At 41.3% G+C, this 16500-nt stretch overlaps 1 protein-coding gene and 1 long non-coding RNA gene across 9 annotated transcripts; one reads left to right on the top strand and one right to left on the bottom strand.

Annotated features, from left to right (window-relative positions):
* Nucleotides 1–141: 141 nt before the first annotated feature.
* LOC143914739 (uncharacterized) lies at nt 142–9024 on the bottom strand. 8 transcript variants are annotated; one of them, XM_077435044.1, is made up of 14 exons: nt 8873–8971; nt 7791–7836; nt 7515–7633; nt 7297–7417; nt 6944–7128; nt 5232–5443; nt 5067–5161; nt 4805–4995; nt 4579–4730; nt 4184–4300; nt 3918–4114; nt 3657–3845; nt 1354–1478; nt 142–1273 (listed from the first exon to the last, which is right to left on the bottom strand). In XM_077435044.1, exons 3-14 carry the CDS (start codon nt 7624–7626, stop codon nt 1119–1121), a joined length of 1851 nt encoding a protein of 616 aa, XP_077291170.1. In that variant the 5' UTR covers nt 7627–7633; nt 7791–7836; nt 8873–8971; the 3' UTR covers nt 142–1118. The 8 variants fall into 8 exon arrangements, with proteins under 8 accessions (XP_077291170.1, XP_077291175.1, XP_077291177.1 ...); XM_077435049.1 differs by having other exon boundaries at nt 5232–5434; XM_077435051.1 differs by lacking the exon at nt 7791–7836 and having other exon boundaries at nt 3663–3845; nt 5232–5434; nt 8873–9024.
* Nucleotides 8605–13580, top strand: LOC143914740 (uncharacterized). Its single transcript, XR_013260847.1, has 2 exons — nt 8605–9770; nt 12947–13580. It is a non-coding gene; the product is annotated as an uncharacterized LOC143914740 (long non-coding RNA).
* Nucleotides 13581–16500: the final 2920 nt, after the last annotated feature.

Raw genomic sequence — 16500 nt, 5'->3', positions numbered from 1 at the left:
TCATTTCATTTCCCTTTCATCCAAATGACACATATGTAAGAGCCACTACAAAGTTTGAAATCGTACGGTAAAAAACCATACGACCGATCCCATCCCGTAACATCCCAACTAAAAATACAAGTAAATAATATAAAATAAAATCTGATTTATATATATACGATTTATTTGCTTCACACTAGATTTAAATATTTAATACTATACAAATATATTTTATCAGATCTTTGTGGATCTAATCATAATAAATGTAGAATCAAGGTTTTTATTATTTACATATAGCATATTCATCATGTTGATTTTATAACGTGTATCATAAGAACAAAATAGAATCTGATCGATTTAATAAACAATTCTCACAATACATCTTCAAAAATATACGCATGCAAACGTTTATTCAAACGCGTAATCCTTTAAGGTTAACTGTTTAAGTAGCGGTAAACATACGGATGAAAAACATTTCATATATGTATGTATAAAATAGCCTAAAACGTGAAATACATGTTAAAATTAAAAAAAAACTTTAATATTAACTGCCAAGGTTTCTAAAATAATATTCGTCTATGAAATTATACTGTAGTAAAGTCGCCAATCTCGTTTATATGAGATCTAAAATATATAAGGGTCTACATTTATATGTAAACATATTCGTAAATGCGTATTCACTAACTAACGAATTAGTCGATTAGCTACACATATATATATGTGTATATATATTATATATTAAATAGAGATTTGAAGTTACGAGTAAATCATATCACAAACACGAACGTCAACTAAACATTGTAGATATCTACCTATAGATCTCATCTGATTTATATCGATATAATTTCTGCTTAGGACTACAACAATTAAACCTTGCGGTGCCACAAACAAACTAAACGAATTCACCTCGCTGATCTCGACTAATTGGCACCAAAAGACGGTCGTTTTTTATTTGTTTATATAAATTGTACATATTGTTTAATATCTCGTGTATGTCGGGGTCATACGTAAACAGAAAATAATTACTATATGTATAATAATAATGTATTTTCTACCCGAGTTCAAAATACATTTGAAGAAGCACACCGCGCGGAGATTCAACACTATGGATCATCGAGCAGTGGCTTCTTGGCAGATTGTCAGTTGGCCGAGTGTTGAGAAGAGTTGCCGCGGCGACGACGGTGGCTGCTTCCGCTGCTGCGTGTCCATCGTTCGTAGCTTCGTTCCTGCTTCAGCCACTGCTGATACCTATACCACCACTCTTCCCACTTTATATAATCCGAAAGGGTTAAACCTGGAAGACGATCAATCCACGTTAGCGTTGAACGTTCAAAATAAAATACACGTGAATGTGATGAATGCAATAATTCATACCTCTGAGATAACCCCTCTTCTTATAGTAATCGTAGCGCACCCTGACATCGTCCCATGACGGTAGTCCTCCAGGCGCTGACGCCAGCAATTCGTCTGGATAGTGTCCTTCTGGAGCCGGGGAATGCCTGAAATCCACATAATTGTTTAAAACACAATACAAACATGCACTTACAATGTCAAAATTCAAGTATTGAAAAAGCTTTTCAAATATAAAGTTCTTCATATTGATAAGTTAATCCTTTGAATGCTGATGAAAGCCGATCGGTGTTCAAAATAATAAAATAGGCGTTGTATTTTGAGCATGTACAAAAAGTAAGCAAGAATACTACCTGCAAAGCCTTTCCAGGTAGCATTGAAAAAAAAAATGCATTGAACATGGGTCGTGTAATCCGTGTCATTCATTTTTCAACGTTTATAAAGACTGGTTTACACCGGAATGTCTGAATTTATAACCATAGTAGAATTTTCTGATGGAAATGCCCAACTGTTGAGTATTTTAGATTGTGGCTTAGCATTTAGATAGTGAGCATTACATTTAACACTTTGCACTCTTATTGGAATTTTTCTTCACCACTAGTCTACTCTAGGATGGAAAAAATTATATGATTTTTTTTTTTAATTTTAGTTGTTCATATTATTAAATTATGTCGAAGATCAAATTGGTGAATTCATTTTAGCAAAAAATACGCAATTTTTTTTTTTTAGATAAAAACTAAATATTATGCTCAGTTATTTTGGGACTATCTGTTCGTCTCCAATTGTGACCATAATAACATGATGTTGATTTGGGATAGCATTTTTCGAATATAGTCACTAAACTCAATTATTTCAAACCATCATAATTACTAAATCGAACTAAATGATAAGTTCTACATTTCTTGTATTATTTATGACAGCAGTTTTGTATAATAAATGAGTTTTATTACTAGAAACTTTTAAAATATGCCTATAGAAATGTTTTCATACCTACCCTATAGTTCGTTAGGCAGTTTGGGTCCAAGGATGCAAAGCTATTGTCTGTTTACTCATTGTATTTTAATGCGTAACCACCCTCATAAAGTGTCTATTGGTTAGTTTTTAAACTGTTAGTTAAAATCATATTTTCTAGTCGTTACCTACTTGTAGGACACATCGAAAAAAAAAGTTGGATCATCCCAGAAGGCGGGCAAAGACGAAAAGATTAGATTTAACAGATTGTACATTATTATTAATAGATCTACATTATTATTTTTGAGTTGTAATATCCGAAATATTTGTAGAAACCGATCTCTTTTGAAGACACTCCTAAAAAACATATTTTCAACCGAAAAATAAAAATTTTTTGGTTGAAAATATGATGACTTAAAATCGACCAATTATCACTGTTTGTATCTCTGATATCACCTTCACTATCGTTTTCATTATTATCACAATCATTTTGGAAGTCTTCTAGGTTTTGAAAGTTTTCTAGTAGGTAACGAATAGAAAATGTGATTTTAACTAACAGTTTAAAAACTGAAATTTCAATGTTGCCAACACTTGTATTTATTATTTCTCCATATGCACTAATATTACCGAACACTTCGTAAAATTATGGTCACCCCACCGAAAATACCTCCTTAGAGCACAATGTATCGATACCGACTGCCCAAATAAAACGGCGCACTCAAATGTAGAAGCAGGTAAAGAATTCAAATATTCTTAGAAACAATATAGACGCTAACCCTTTACTGTAATTATCCTATTTATACATTTTCTAGCATCTCGTATCCTTTAAGTACACTATTGTAAAATAAAACCTTCAAAAATTTGCCAATGAATATTAAAAATAAAGCTCCAAAGTAGCCGCTTAACAAAGCCACTATACTGGCTTTCAGAGCTGGCAGCCGAATATCCGAAAGCCACTATAGTGGCTTTCAGAGTTCAAGACGTTAAACAACAATGAAGAAGATGGAACTACATAGTTTTGGAAAATACATTCATTAATAGACTTCTTTAGTTTACTTTATATTGTTGCAAGATACATTATACATAGAGTCTAAATACACCTTTACAAAACTCGAAATCCTCGCCGGTAGTTATCTAGGGTTTGTTTGGATTAGCTACAATTTTTATACCTGTTTTCTATTGGATTTCTAAATAATTCTAATTGGAAATGTTGGCGAAATTTTCAGCAAAAGACGTCAGCGCTCAAAGGGTTAAGATATTTTGATCAATATGAATCGCATATGCTATGTTTATAACGAAGTTCATTGACTGATAGATTTCCCATCGCCAAGTTAAATGAAATTTTATTGCTTTTATACAGAAACATTAAAACTTACGTGAACCTGTGAGGTGGTGTTCCATGTTCTCCGGTAGGCTCCCCAGTCATATTATCGATTTCTTCAATGCGGACAGTCAAACCACCGCCATCTACGGCAGCACCTCGGGTGATCCTCATATTCTGCATCGCATTGCTTCGATCTGCGGACCATTGCGCCATTTTTCCGAACCGTTCCGAGAGGGTTAACCTATTTATAGACGAGACATTTTATACTGCAACATACGAAATATATTTACAACATTGCATTTACAATAGTGACCTGTTTTCGTTGTGGTGTTGATGTTGTAAGCTGTCGTCGTCTGTGGTGGAGTCGTCTTCGCCACTCGAGTCACCTGCGAGAGCAGCTGCGATGACTTCAGGACTGATGTCGGCGTTTGCGCTTTCGGTGCGACTCTTTTTATCACCGGTCGACTTCTTCTTGGGACGATCGTCCTCTTTCTTGATACGCGTTTTGAGCTGAAATACATTAAGCAGTGTTAAATTTTTGACCAGTGTGAACCGAGTTGTATTGTCGTTTGTGTTTACTTTATGTGGAAGACGTTCTTTAGGTTGTGTTGGAGGTGACGGTGGTGTTGATGGATGTGGCTTTTCAGGCTTTCTCGTCTTGTGAGCGTCTAGTTGAGTTCTTTGCCATTCTAAAACCTAAGCATTTCGTTAATATATGTATATAGGATACGGATGTGAAGGATTCCAAGCGAAACGCGCAGATTAAGTCAGAAGTATTTATTGTAACATGATGTCGTCGGGCTTGTTCTCCAACAAGTGACCATAACAACACGCATCCGGTCTCTCCCATGCATACCACACACATACTTTATCCCTAGCAGTTTGACCAACCACACATACGGCTCGGCTCGTTTAAAAATCATTCCTACATGTATGTAATTCATACAATAATAAGATATTTTTCGGGAGATTACCTTTTCATCCCTTGACCGTTTCTTAGCTGCAGCCGAATCGGTGACTACTTCTCGTGAGCTAGTCGGGCCGAGACGAGAAGACGGAGGCACAGGAGCACTGGAAGGCGGTTTTGGTTTTTTTGTAGAAGCGACGTTTATACGAGATCCACTCACTGCACATAAAATATATATATTTTAAAACGGAAAAAAAACATAGATTTTTTAATATACAAAAAAATTCAATTACCCGTCGATGAAGCTGTTCTTCTTAAGCTAAGAGTGGATGGCCCAGCATTAGCGTTTCCAGAATTGAGAGGCTTAGTAAGTTTCCTATGGGGTTGAGATGACGGAGGTGCCGACGGTGGTGGCCAGTTAGATCCACTGCTTGGTGGTGGTAGTTTAGTCGAAGACGAACGTGGTACCGAAAAAGATCTAGACCTAAAAAATTAAACCAATATTAATCACACATTCACAACACACAATAATATGATTATTTAAAAATAAAATACCGAGATCGTTGTCTTCCGTGTTTTTTGACTGAACAAACTGAACACGAGTCGTCTGAGCAACTACTTACAGAAGAGCCTGATGGTGATCTTCCCCCCTATATATATAAATCGATTAATTATATATGAAATTTATATTAATGAGATGTAATTTTATTGATAACTTACACGTCTAGGCGGTGGAGACGGCGGTCTTGTACGAGGTAAAGGAGGCCTGTTAGTACGCTCCCTTTCCCTTTCCCTCTCTCTTTCTCTTTCACGTTCCCTATCGCGATCGCGTTCGCGTTCTCGCTCCCTTTCCCTGTCCCTATCCCTCGAAGACGACACCACCGGCTGAGACGTCTCAGGACGTATACGTTGCGTAGACGAAACTACGGCTCCTCAGATAGAAAATTAAAATCAACACTTCCATGTCATAGTATAGGGGTACCCGTAAGTCTTTGTCGATTTCAAATTTTGATGAAGACGTGCTGAGAGCCGTGGTGGAAAGTGATCCTCGATGAAGCATCAAAGAAATATCGCAGAAGATGTGTATTGTCAACAATTAGAAAGAGTTAATGAAAAACTAAAAGTCAAACGTAGAGAATTAGTCAGAAACAACTGAGTGATTCTGCAACACGACCCCATAAGGCGAAGAAGACGACTGAAAAAAATCAGTTAAAATGGGAAGAACTTTCATATCCCCCATATTCACCAGACCTAGCTCCGGCCGATTACCATCTGTTTCGATCTTTTGAATATTCTTTAAAAGATAAACGCTTTCGAAACCGCAACTTCTTACATATTTCGATCAAAAAACCAAACGAATTCTATAAAAAAGGAATTGAAAAACCCGAAAACCTGTGGAATAGTAATGAAGGAGACTATATTTTGTAAAAAATTTTAAATAAAAATGTATAAAAAAATAAAATTCTTTCATTGTTATCCAATCGGCAAAGACTTACGCGTAACCCTTATACAATTCATTCAATAAGTTATATATTTTTTACATTATAGAGTAGTTAATAAGTCGAAAATAAAACACAAAATAAACAAATACAATGATAGAACAGGTTACGATCTCAAATTAAACAATTCCTCAACCAGACCAGCATATTTTAGATTCAACAAATCCAAGTTAAAATCGAGGAGGTTGCTGCCCTTTGCAACAGGCAACGAATCCATCAAATTGGTATGTGCCACAAGAGAAGAGACAAGTGTGGTATCTAATGTACCCGAGTTGGGTGGGAAGATTAAAGCTCAATTCAGCAAGAATTTCAGAATTGCTCACCAAACCAACCAGTAACCTAAAGAAATGCTTCCCCAAATATACTCTACATCGTGATTTGAGTGAATTATAACCTAGTGCTCCCAGCAGGTAGGCACTAGGCTGGAGCTAAGGATAGCGACCGTAAACTAGCATGTGTGTATATCTGAGAATCCTTCTCTACACTCTCACAATCCTCAAGCAATGGTCTGTGGTGGATCACTAGGGCACCATATAATAGAAGAAAACTTAAGAATACTGCGCAATAGCGAATCATATAGGATTTGTAGTACTAATGCACTCTGGAAATGTTTGCTTACATGCAGTATAAAACCAAACATTTTTGTAGCAATTTTCGCAAAGATTCCAAGATCATTGGAACTCTCAACTGAATTCAGTTCAATGCCATTTAAATAGTAAGTGCATTTAGCTTGGTTTTGTGTTTTGTTGAAGTTTAAGGGGCAGTATTTTTCAATGTTGAACAGCAACATGTTTACAGCTGACCAATTGAAAATAGCATCCAAATCGAATTGAAGATCAACCGAATCACATCCAATAGATTTGAACAATTTGAGATCATCGGTAAACAATAGGAATTCAGAGTACTTAGTGACCAGTTATCATTTATGTATACCGTGGTCTTTACGATCTCTCTCCCTGCTGAGACGGTGATACGGTGTAGTGGTCGTAACTAATGGAGGCGGCGAACGACGCATTCTCGGAGAGCGAGATCGACTGCGACGAGGTGGTGGACTCGCTGAACCACCGCTGCTTCCACCACCGTCCAAATACATCTGCTTGTATCCAGTATGACGCCATCTAAAGACAGTTTATTTAAATTGAAAAACCTTACAAGGCTATTACGCCATCACACTCCCTTTAGATCTCAATTAATATCGAGAGGGATAATTCCTTTAATTCTTCGATCTTACAATGAAAAGTAACGAGTATATAATTCTAAAGCTCATAAAGCTATGAATAATGTACCGATTTGGATCTTTTTCTTCGACTTCTAAGAGTTTCCGATCCCACGTACCCGGTGAAGCAGCTCTAGCCCTCTTCATCACATTGTCGATTTCTTTACGGCGACCGACAGCCAACGAAGGATCTGAAATGGTATATATTGTTCGTTTCTTTCGTGGGTTTGAACCGAACGAAAGGTTACAAATTTACGACATCGTTTTCGTCGTAGGTAAATAACGAACCGTTCAATCTAGTGTGCGTGGGATTGCGATCCATTCGGAGACGACCCGACGCTATCTGTTCGGCCCTCGAGAGGCTGGTGGAACCGCTTCCGCTGCCATTTCGTCGCGACATTTTCAATCTACAACAATAAAACGGCCGTTTTCAACATATTACATTGTTATTTACTGCACAATTTTGATCGAAACAGCACAATAATCGATAGTAACTTTAAACCTGCAATATCAAAATATACACGCTCGACATAAATAAATGTAAAAATCACATGTGAGACTCACCTTCCGCAACCGTCTTGATTATGGCTTCGATGCGAGAGCACAGAGTCTATTAGAAGAGTGAGAACGATAATCACAAACTCACTGAATTACATATAGACATAGTGATCATCGAGCGACGGGTCAGTCGGGCCAGCGATCGAACGAAGATCGACGTGGCCGAAGGGACGACTCGGTCGCGATAAAAAGTTTCATGATCGCGTTCGACGGCACTGTCGATCTCATTTCGGTAATCCGACCGAACGGTTCACTTTCGATCCGCCGGAGCGAATAATGCACTCTGCGAAGGTGGACGAGAATTTGCCATTTCCTGACTATTATGATTCTACGGATGTCGAAGATGCGATCGGAACGGTGGAATACTGGTGAGATGAGGATCGAAGTCGACGAATGGTGAAACAAAGTTGTTTTTATTTAATAACATTTGTTATGTAATGGATAATTGTCCCGTGTGTGTGTGTGTATATATCGTATAGTATTGAATGAATTTGTAAAGATCGATCGCGTTCATTCATATTTGGTGAATGAAATAGTGCGGGAAAATAATAAAACAAATGAATGATAGTTTGAAATGGAATTAGTCGGTGTGATGGTCGATAGGCGTAGTAGCGGCGGGTGAATGAACTGTCAAAGCGACCCACTAAATGGGGATCCACTGCAGTGGACTGGACTGGACTAAACAATAACATTGAGCGGTCGATCTTTCGTTGGATGAGAGTCAAAGTCAAAATGTCGGACGCGTACGTCGTCCATTGGGCTATCGATTGGGGCTCGAGCGGGAGGGGGAGGGGAGCGGTGGGGTGGGGGGAGGTTATGCGAGTTTGAAGTGCGTGCGGCGAACGATGAATGGTGTTCGGTGTATTTTGGCAAACGAGAGCGCGATTGGTGATTGGTGATTGGTGATTGGTGATTGGTGATTGGTGATTGGTGATTGGCGAGTGGCGATCGTTGATCGACTGTCTGCGATTCGCGAACGGCGCACATAAACATCCGACATCGAGATCGAGAGCGAGCGGTGAGCGGTGAGCGGTGAGCGGTGAACGGTGAACGGCGATCGGCGAACGGCGAACGCGTCCGGTACAAACCATAGACGGCGGGGCGGCGGCGAGAAGGAGCGGCCTCGACGACGGCGGCGACTCCGGACGGCGGCTGCGACGACGACAGTAGGCGGCGGCGGCGCCCCCTTCACTGACTCCACTCCTCTTCGCACTTCTCTTCTACACCCCGAATTCTCGCCGAGGCCGTAACGCTCCCGACTCCTACCATTCCAATTCAAAATGCTCTTCTCCTTCGGCAGTCTGACACGGTTTTGAGCCGCCGTTTTCAAATTGGACTGTAAATATCGACACGTCGATAGCTTATCTTCGATATTCCGTATGAAATTCGATATGAAACTGAAGAATTTCGGTATATGTTTAGTAGGGGGGCTCGCGCTGCTCGCTCAAATATGAGTTATCCTGTTTCGCTGTGACATCACGTTTCAAATATACGTTGACAGATGTCTCGAGTGTTTAAATCAGTATTCGCGCGCGTAACTGACGTTTATATATATGTATCAATACCTGGGACGTCATTTCAGCTTTTTCTGGGGGATGAAAGTTCGCCAATAGTGGTTGTTTTTTTATAAAACCTTTTTTATTTTATTTTTGTACGTAGTAACAATAGGCTAAATCATGTGAAAATTCAACTTTCGAAGTTTTCAACTAAGTTTTCGATCGACATATATTTATTTAATTGACATACAGGCAGAACAACCAACAAAAAATAATAATAACGATAAAATTAAAAACATAATGACTTGTCTTCCAAATATATTATAATATGCACCACATGTTTATATATATCTGGTTTTCAGCCCCTCATATGTACTTACTTATAACTTATCAATATATTCAAATACTACTATAAAATATAATTCATTTGCACTGTTTTGCATTAAAAAAATACTTTAAATTTGGTGCATTTCACAGGAGTTGTTAAAGTGTAAAGAATTAATGATAAAAAGTAATGGCCACTAAAAATGATGTACTATCAATTATAATTGAAATTTAATGGAAGAGAATTCATAGCAGAGAATTATGATCTATATGGCCTAATTTTATGCTGGTCAATGGAAGATCAAGATATTAAGAAGTGAACAAAGCAAAGTATGAACACACAGTCAGCTCCATTGTATGTTTGTGTAAAAGAAATAGTAAAAGCCCAAAAAACTATTAATAGTGACTTATTGTTTAAATTTAAGGTACATTTTTAGTCCATTCTCAAAGAATTCAAATAGTGTTTGTCTGTAATAGTCCCCTGTCCAAAAAATGTTTTTAAGTTAAACCAATGAGTGAGAGGTGACTACGAGCTTGTTAAAATACAAAGTGTTCTATGGCTCAGGTCTTCTATGGCTCAAAGTGTTCTATGGCTCAGGTCACGCAGGGCTATTTTGGTCCTTCGGACAAATGTATCTCCGAACTCCGGAGATATATGTATATGCAGTTAGATTAAGCGTTTCACACCCGGTGATTTCTTAGTCGTTCACATTTTTATACATTTGGTCTGGTCGGTGAAGCCGAGAGCTATGTTCTGGGACATGTGTAATGAAATTAAATATTTATAATATAATACTGATTCTTCAAAAGGTATAAAATTCCGACTGTTAAAATATTGATCAAATGTATAAAAATAGTATTAATTTGTAGGAATCTCGTCGTCGTCATCGTCATCAAAATCCTTCGAGAATATTCCGCAACAACTAAATGCTCGTACAACCACTTCCATCAAGCATTCCAGAAAATACTACGCCTCGACGAAAGCAAATTCCTCTTGTACGCATCAACAACTAAATGCTCGTACGACCACTTCCATCAAGCATTCCAGAAAATACTACGCCTCGACGAAAGCAAATTCCTCTTGTACGCATCAACAACTAAATGCTCGTACGACCACTTCCATCAAGCATTCCAGAAAATACTACGCCTCGACGAAAGCAAATTCCCCTCGTACGCATCAACAACTAAATGCTCGTACGCATCAATAACCACTTCCATCAAGCGTTCCAGAAAATTCTACGCCTCGACAAAAGTGCATTCCTTTCTTACGCATCAACAAACCACCACCATCGGTCAGGCGATTCCAGAAACACTATAAAAGGAGGTACAACCCAAACAACGCCAGTCGACCCACAGCAGCAAGCGTCGACACACAGCAGCAGACCAGTCAACATACAGCTCCTGACCAGCCACCACTACACTACGCGGACTTGGAAGATCAACCAGCCGGACGAGCCAGCAACACACTGCCGTATCCAGAGACCTTCCGAACATAGCCGAACAACGAGCCAGCAACACACTGCCGCATCCAGAGACCTTCTGAACATAGCTGAATGCCGAGCCAGCGACACTCTACCATATCCAGAGACCGCTGAACGACATACTTTTGCCCACAAATACCATACCTTTGTACAACCATAGGCAAACAATAAAACTTTATAAAACTAGCACAACAGTGTTTCGTTAGGCCGGGATACGGTCAACACATTGTACCCCGCCTACATTGGTGACCCCGACGTGATCTACGCAACCTTCTGATCATTCAACAAGCGCTGTCAACACATTCGCTACCCCGCCTACATTGGTGACCCCATCTTAGAACTACGCAGCCTTCATAGCAGTCAACAGCGCAGTCAACACGGCAGCCCACAGTGCAGCCTCCACAACAACCAACAGCCGCCACGACAGCAGTCAACAGCGCAGTCCACATTGCAGCCCAGATCGCAGCCTACATAGCAGCCCACACCGCAGCCTACATAGCAGCCCACATCGCAGCCTACATAGCAGCCCACATCGCAGCCTACATAGCAACCGCAGACTTCACGCAACCGCAGCCTTCAACGCAGTCTACAACGCAGCCCTCAACGCAGACTTCAAACGCAGTCCGCTACATGTCCCCACAACTAGTGACCATGTCAAACAACTCCGCAGCTTTCGCCACAACAAGACGCAACCCGGAGACAACAACCAAATGGATCCACTACTGTTGATCCGCCAGCACCGCTCATCACACCTCCGATGAGTCATCACCTCGATGAGCCCATGCAGGACGCCGCAGCCTGCACAACAGCACCGTCCAGACCGACACAAACCTTCACTACCATTGTAACGACCGAAACAGTAACATGGTGTGAAAGTACATATGGACCAGCTACCAACACAACCCGCTGTTGAGTCAACCCACTCCAGCACAACCGGCGAAACAAATCGCCACTGAGCCAACTAGCTCCAACACAACACAGCCGCTGTCGAGACAACTAACTCCAGCACAATCAGCACAACGCCTGCACAACAACATCGTCCAGACCACCAACCTTCACTATCAACGTAGCCTAGACAGAATAAGCAACATGGTAGAAAAGAACAACTCGGACTGGTACGCAAAACGAGACCCGCTGTCGAGACAACCGACTCCAGCACAACCAACGAAGACCAGCACTCAACGCACTTCGCTAACCAACAGTCTCCACACAAATCCCGCTGTCGAGACAACTAACTCCAGCACAACCAACGAAGACCAGCACTCAACGCACTTCGTCAACCAACGTTCTTCACGCAAGATCCGCTGTCGAGACAACCAACTCCAGCACAACCAACGAAGACCAGCACTCAACGCACTTCGTCAACCAACGTTCTTCACGCAAGATCCGCTGTCGAGACAACCAACTCCAGCACAACCAACGAAGACCAGCACTCAACGCACTTCGTCAACCAACGTTCTTCACGCAAGATCCGCTGTCGAGACAACCAACTCCAGCACAACCAACGAAGACCAGCACTCAACGCACTTCGTCAACCAACGTTCTTCACGCAAGACCCGCTGCCGAGACAACTAACTTCAGCACCACCAGCAAAACAGTCACGCGAATGACTCCACGCAGAACACAGCAGCCTGCACAACAGCACCATCCAAGCCATCACAAACCTTCACTACCAACGCAGCTCGCCCAAAATAAGCAACCTGGTAGAGAACAAGACTTGGACCGGCATGCAACACAAGACCCGCTGTCGAGACAACTTTCTCCAGCACAACCGGACAAACAACGACGCCATCGAGTCAATAGACTCCAACACATCAAGATTCCCACAAAATCACACACATCGCTAACACTCACCGGAGAGCCATGTAGGAATCTCGTCGTCGTCATCGTCATCGAAACATTCGAGAATATTCCGCAACAACAAACTACATTCCCGAAAACCAGACGTCGTACACCTGCAGTCATTATATTAAACTCAAGCGGAACGCCCCTACCAGTCGAGTGGAACCAAAACGGTCGAAACACGCCGCCACCATTAAACCACATCGAGCGGAACGGCGCCAATCATTCCAGAAAATTCTACGCCTCGACAAAAGTGCATTCCTCGTTCACGCATCAACAACCACATGCGCTTACGCATCAACAACCACTTCCATCAATCGTTCCAGAAAATTCTACGCCTCGACAAAAGTGCATTCCTTTCTTACGCATCAACAAACCACCACCATCGGTCAGGCGATTCCAGAAACACTATAAAAGGAGGTACAACCCAAACAACGCCAGTCGACCCACAGCAGCAAGCGTCGACATACAGCTCCTGACCAGCCACCACTACACTACGCGGACTTGGAAGATCAACCAGCCGGACGAGCCAGCAACACACTGCCGCATCCAGAGACCTTCTGAACATAGCTGAATGCCGAGCCAGCGACACTCTACCATATCCAGAGACCGCTGAACGACATACTTTTGCCCACAAATACCATACCTTTGTACAACCATAGGCAAACAATAAAACTTTATAAAACTAGCACAACAGTGTTTCGTTAGGCCGGGATACGGTCAACACATTGTACCCCGCCTACAAATTTATGTACAAGTCATATGAGATGATCGAAACATATGTATGTAGTCATATTTATACATAATAATATGTAAATTAAACATCCTCATTCAGCTGTCACTTTGACACTTGTCCACGCTGTCCAGTTCTAAAAAACAACACCGGAGCGCTACTGTCTATTTGCCGACTCCACGTTTTGAGCAGACAAATTCTTGCCGAATACACGCATTCGCCAAAGAATTTGCCGAATCCGTGAACTGGGCAACGTGCTTGCATTTTTCACGCATTCGGCAATTCTGTTGCCGAATGCGTGTAATAGACAATTTCACGGATTCGGTGTAACATATACACGAACAAAACACAAACACGTACTGGTAGAAAAAATAAATTAGTAAATCTAGTATTTCTGATCTTAATATTTAAGTTTATCTGCTCTAAAACTATTCATTCTTCCTCTAACATTTTAAACTTGTTACAGTTCCTGCTAGTCTAAACTTTTAGTAATGAATAGTCGACTTGATTAAAATTCATAGTATATCATCAATTAACATACATATTCCTAACCAAATCTATTGAGAGTCAATGCCTCCACAGTTAGAGTAAAACGACAGTATGGTTTTAGACACGTTGTCTATTATGACGGGCAGGAAGGAAGTAAAGTAGGATCCGCCAACATATCTGAGTCATGGACAGATCCAGATTTTTTTCTAAGAAGGCGAAAAAAAAGGATTTAAAATCCAATTAACACACAATGAAAATATAAAAAATTATATTAAAAATATATCGTATAAAGTTATGGAGGATGAACGAATGAGACGACTGGCATGTTGATGCACGTGTTTATTATATGACAGCTGAAGACAGAGTGAGTAGTAGCTCTCCGAACCCAGCCGAGTTGGTTCCCACTCGCAGGAAGGCAACCAAACTCGACCATGTCGTATAAGCGAGCCGCCACATCACTCCCCCCCCAGCATCAGCGATACCAAAATTACAAAGAAACAAATTTTACAATAGAAAAAAAATTATTGTTACACAAAGAGAAAAAATTATTACGTGGGGAGAAAAAAAATTGTTGACGTGGGTCATCCGCTGTGTACATAGGTGTACCGCCCTGAATGGTCGGTAGATTCGAGGGCGGTGACGTCGCGAGCAGGACAGTGGCTGGTCCGATGGTCGCGCCGATGCGATGCGATGCTGCGGCGGCGCCGCTCTTCCGAGGCTGATGTCGGTTGGTGGGGCGGCGGGGGCGGCAGGGGCATCGATGTGGTTGATGATACTCCGAGCTGGACTGTGAGTCGTTGTGGCTCGTGGAGGTGTTGTAGCGCTACCGCCCGTCTCGGCGTGACGACGCTCGTGGGGACGGACGGGGCCTTGATGATGATGATGATGATGGTGCTGAGGTGGTGCTGGATGACCGTTCTATGTGTAGTGGATCGCGCATGACTCCACATCCAGCTGTCAAGATCGTCGTCTCATTCGCTCCCCCATTTTTTTAAAGCACCTTTCGTCGACGTTGTTGCTGGACTCCAGTCGATAGGTAGATAGGTAGGTAGCCGTGTCTGCTCGTTTATTGTCACCCGCGGGCCGCGACGCGTGTTGATGGCGATGGGGGCGCGGCGGGTAGCTTCTCCCGCCTGGCTCGGCGAGGCAGGGATGAGCGGCATGTTGAAATTGATCGAGGCTGCGTGGCTCGATGTCGGGGGTCACCAGTATGGAGGATGAACGAATGAGACGACTGGCATGTTGATGCACGTGTTTATTATATGACAGCTGAAGACAGAGTGAGTAGTAGCTCTCCGAACCCAGCCGAGTTGGTTCCCACTCGCAGGAAGGCAACCAAACTCGACCATGTCGTATAAGCGAGCCGCCACAACGTATTGATTCACTTTTTTAATATAATTGAGAATCCGTCTCCGTCCTTGTCGCTCTTACTTTCTAGAATCTGGTAATCACCCAGGTTGGACTTGATACCTGACAAATAATAACTGTTTGGCGCATTGACTGTCCGGTTCGGTGATTACTTGTCAAATGTGAACCGGTCACAGGACAACCGGTCGCTCTAGATCAGTTACACGTAATCACCCGGGTTCGGTGATTACTGGTCACAAATTACTCGTCACAAAGTCACTAAAATCTCTATAACGGAACATCTGGCAGCCGAAAAGTCCATCATACTAACGATAACTATCATAGTAACGAGAACTGGAGTGCCAAATATTGTGTATTCGCGATTTTCATGGCAAAAATTGTCTTTGTGACCACCCCAATGTGACGAATAGTCCAATTACCGATCACCCGTCACACTAAAACTGGTCACACCCTAAAATCGGTCAACCAGTTTTCTCGTGACCGTTTTTAGGGTGTGAGGGTGTGAGGTTCTGTCAAATGGGAAAATAAGCGAAGACGAAAAACGAACCGGAACCTTATGGACTCGTATCGGACCAAATTTATCTGCCAAATAAAATGTCGCCAGCTGAACTCAGCAGATGTTTTATAAAATTATTAGAATTTAAAAAATAAAAATAATTATTGGTCAAAAAGAAACGATGCGTTAATTGTAATTTACTATCGATACTAAATCAAGGGGCATTTAATATTAGCGTTGAATATTTCTATGAACTGCGAGAACTGCATTTTTTCACTTTACTTCAGTTAGCTTTTAAATTATTATTATTAAAACTGTTTTAAAATGCGACGAAGTAAACCTATACATACAACCCTCAACATGAAACTGCCACCTCCTGACTAAGTAACCAGTTAGATTACACAAGATTAACCACACATCATTACTCTATTTATAAAAAAAAACGGGCTTGCTGCAAATGATTGCAAACCACCAGCCTGCATGCTCT

The sequence above is a fragment of the Arctopsyche grandis genome, chromosome 7, assembly GCF_051622035.1.
Source record: "Arctopsyche grandis isolate Sample6627 chromosome 7, ASM5162203v2, whole genome shotgun sequence".
Classification (NCBI taxonomy): domain Eukaryota; kingdom Metazoa; phylum Arthropoda; class Insecta; order Trichoptera; family Hydropsychidae; genus Arctopsyche; species Arctopsyche grandis.
Note: the sequence above shows the minus strand (reverse complement) of the source record. Positions and strands in the feature narration are given on the sequence as shown.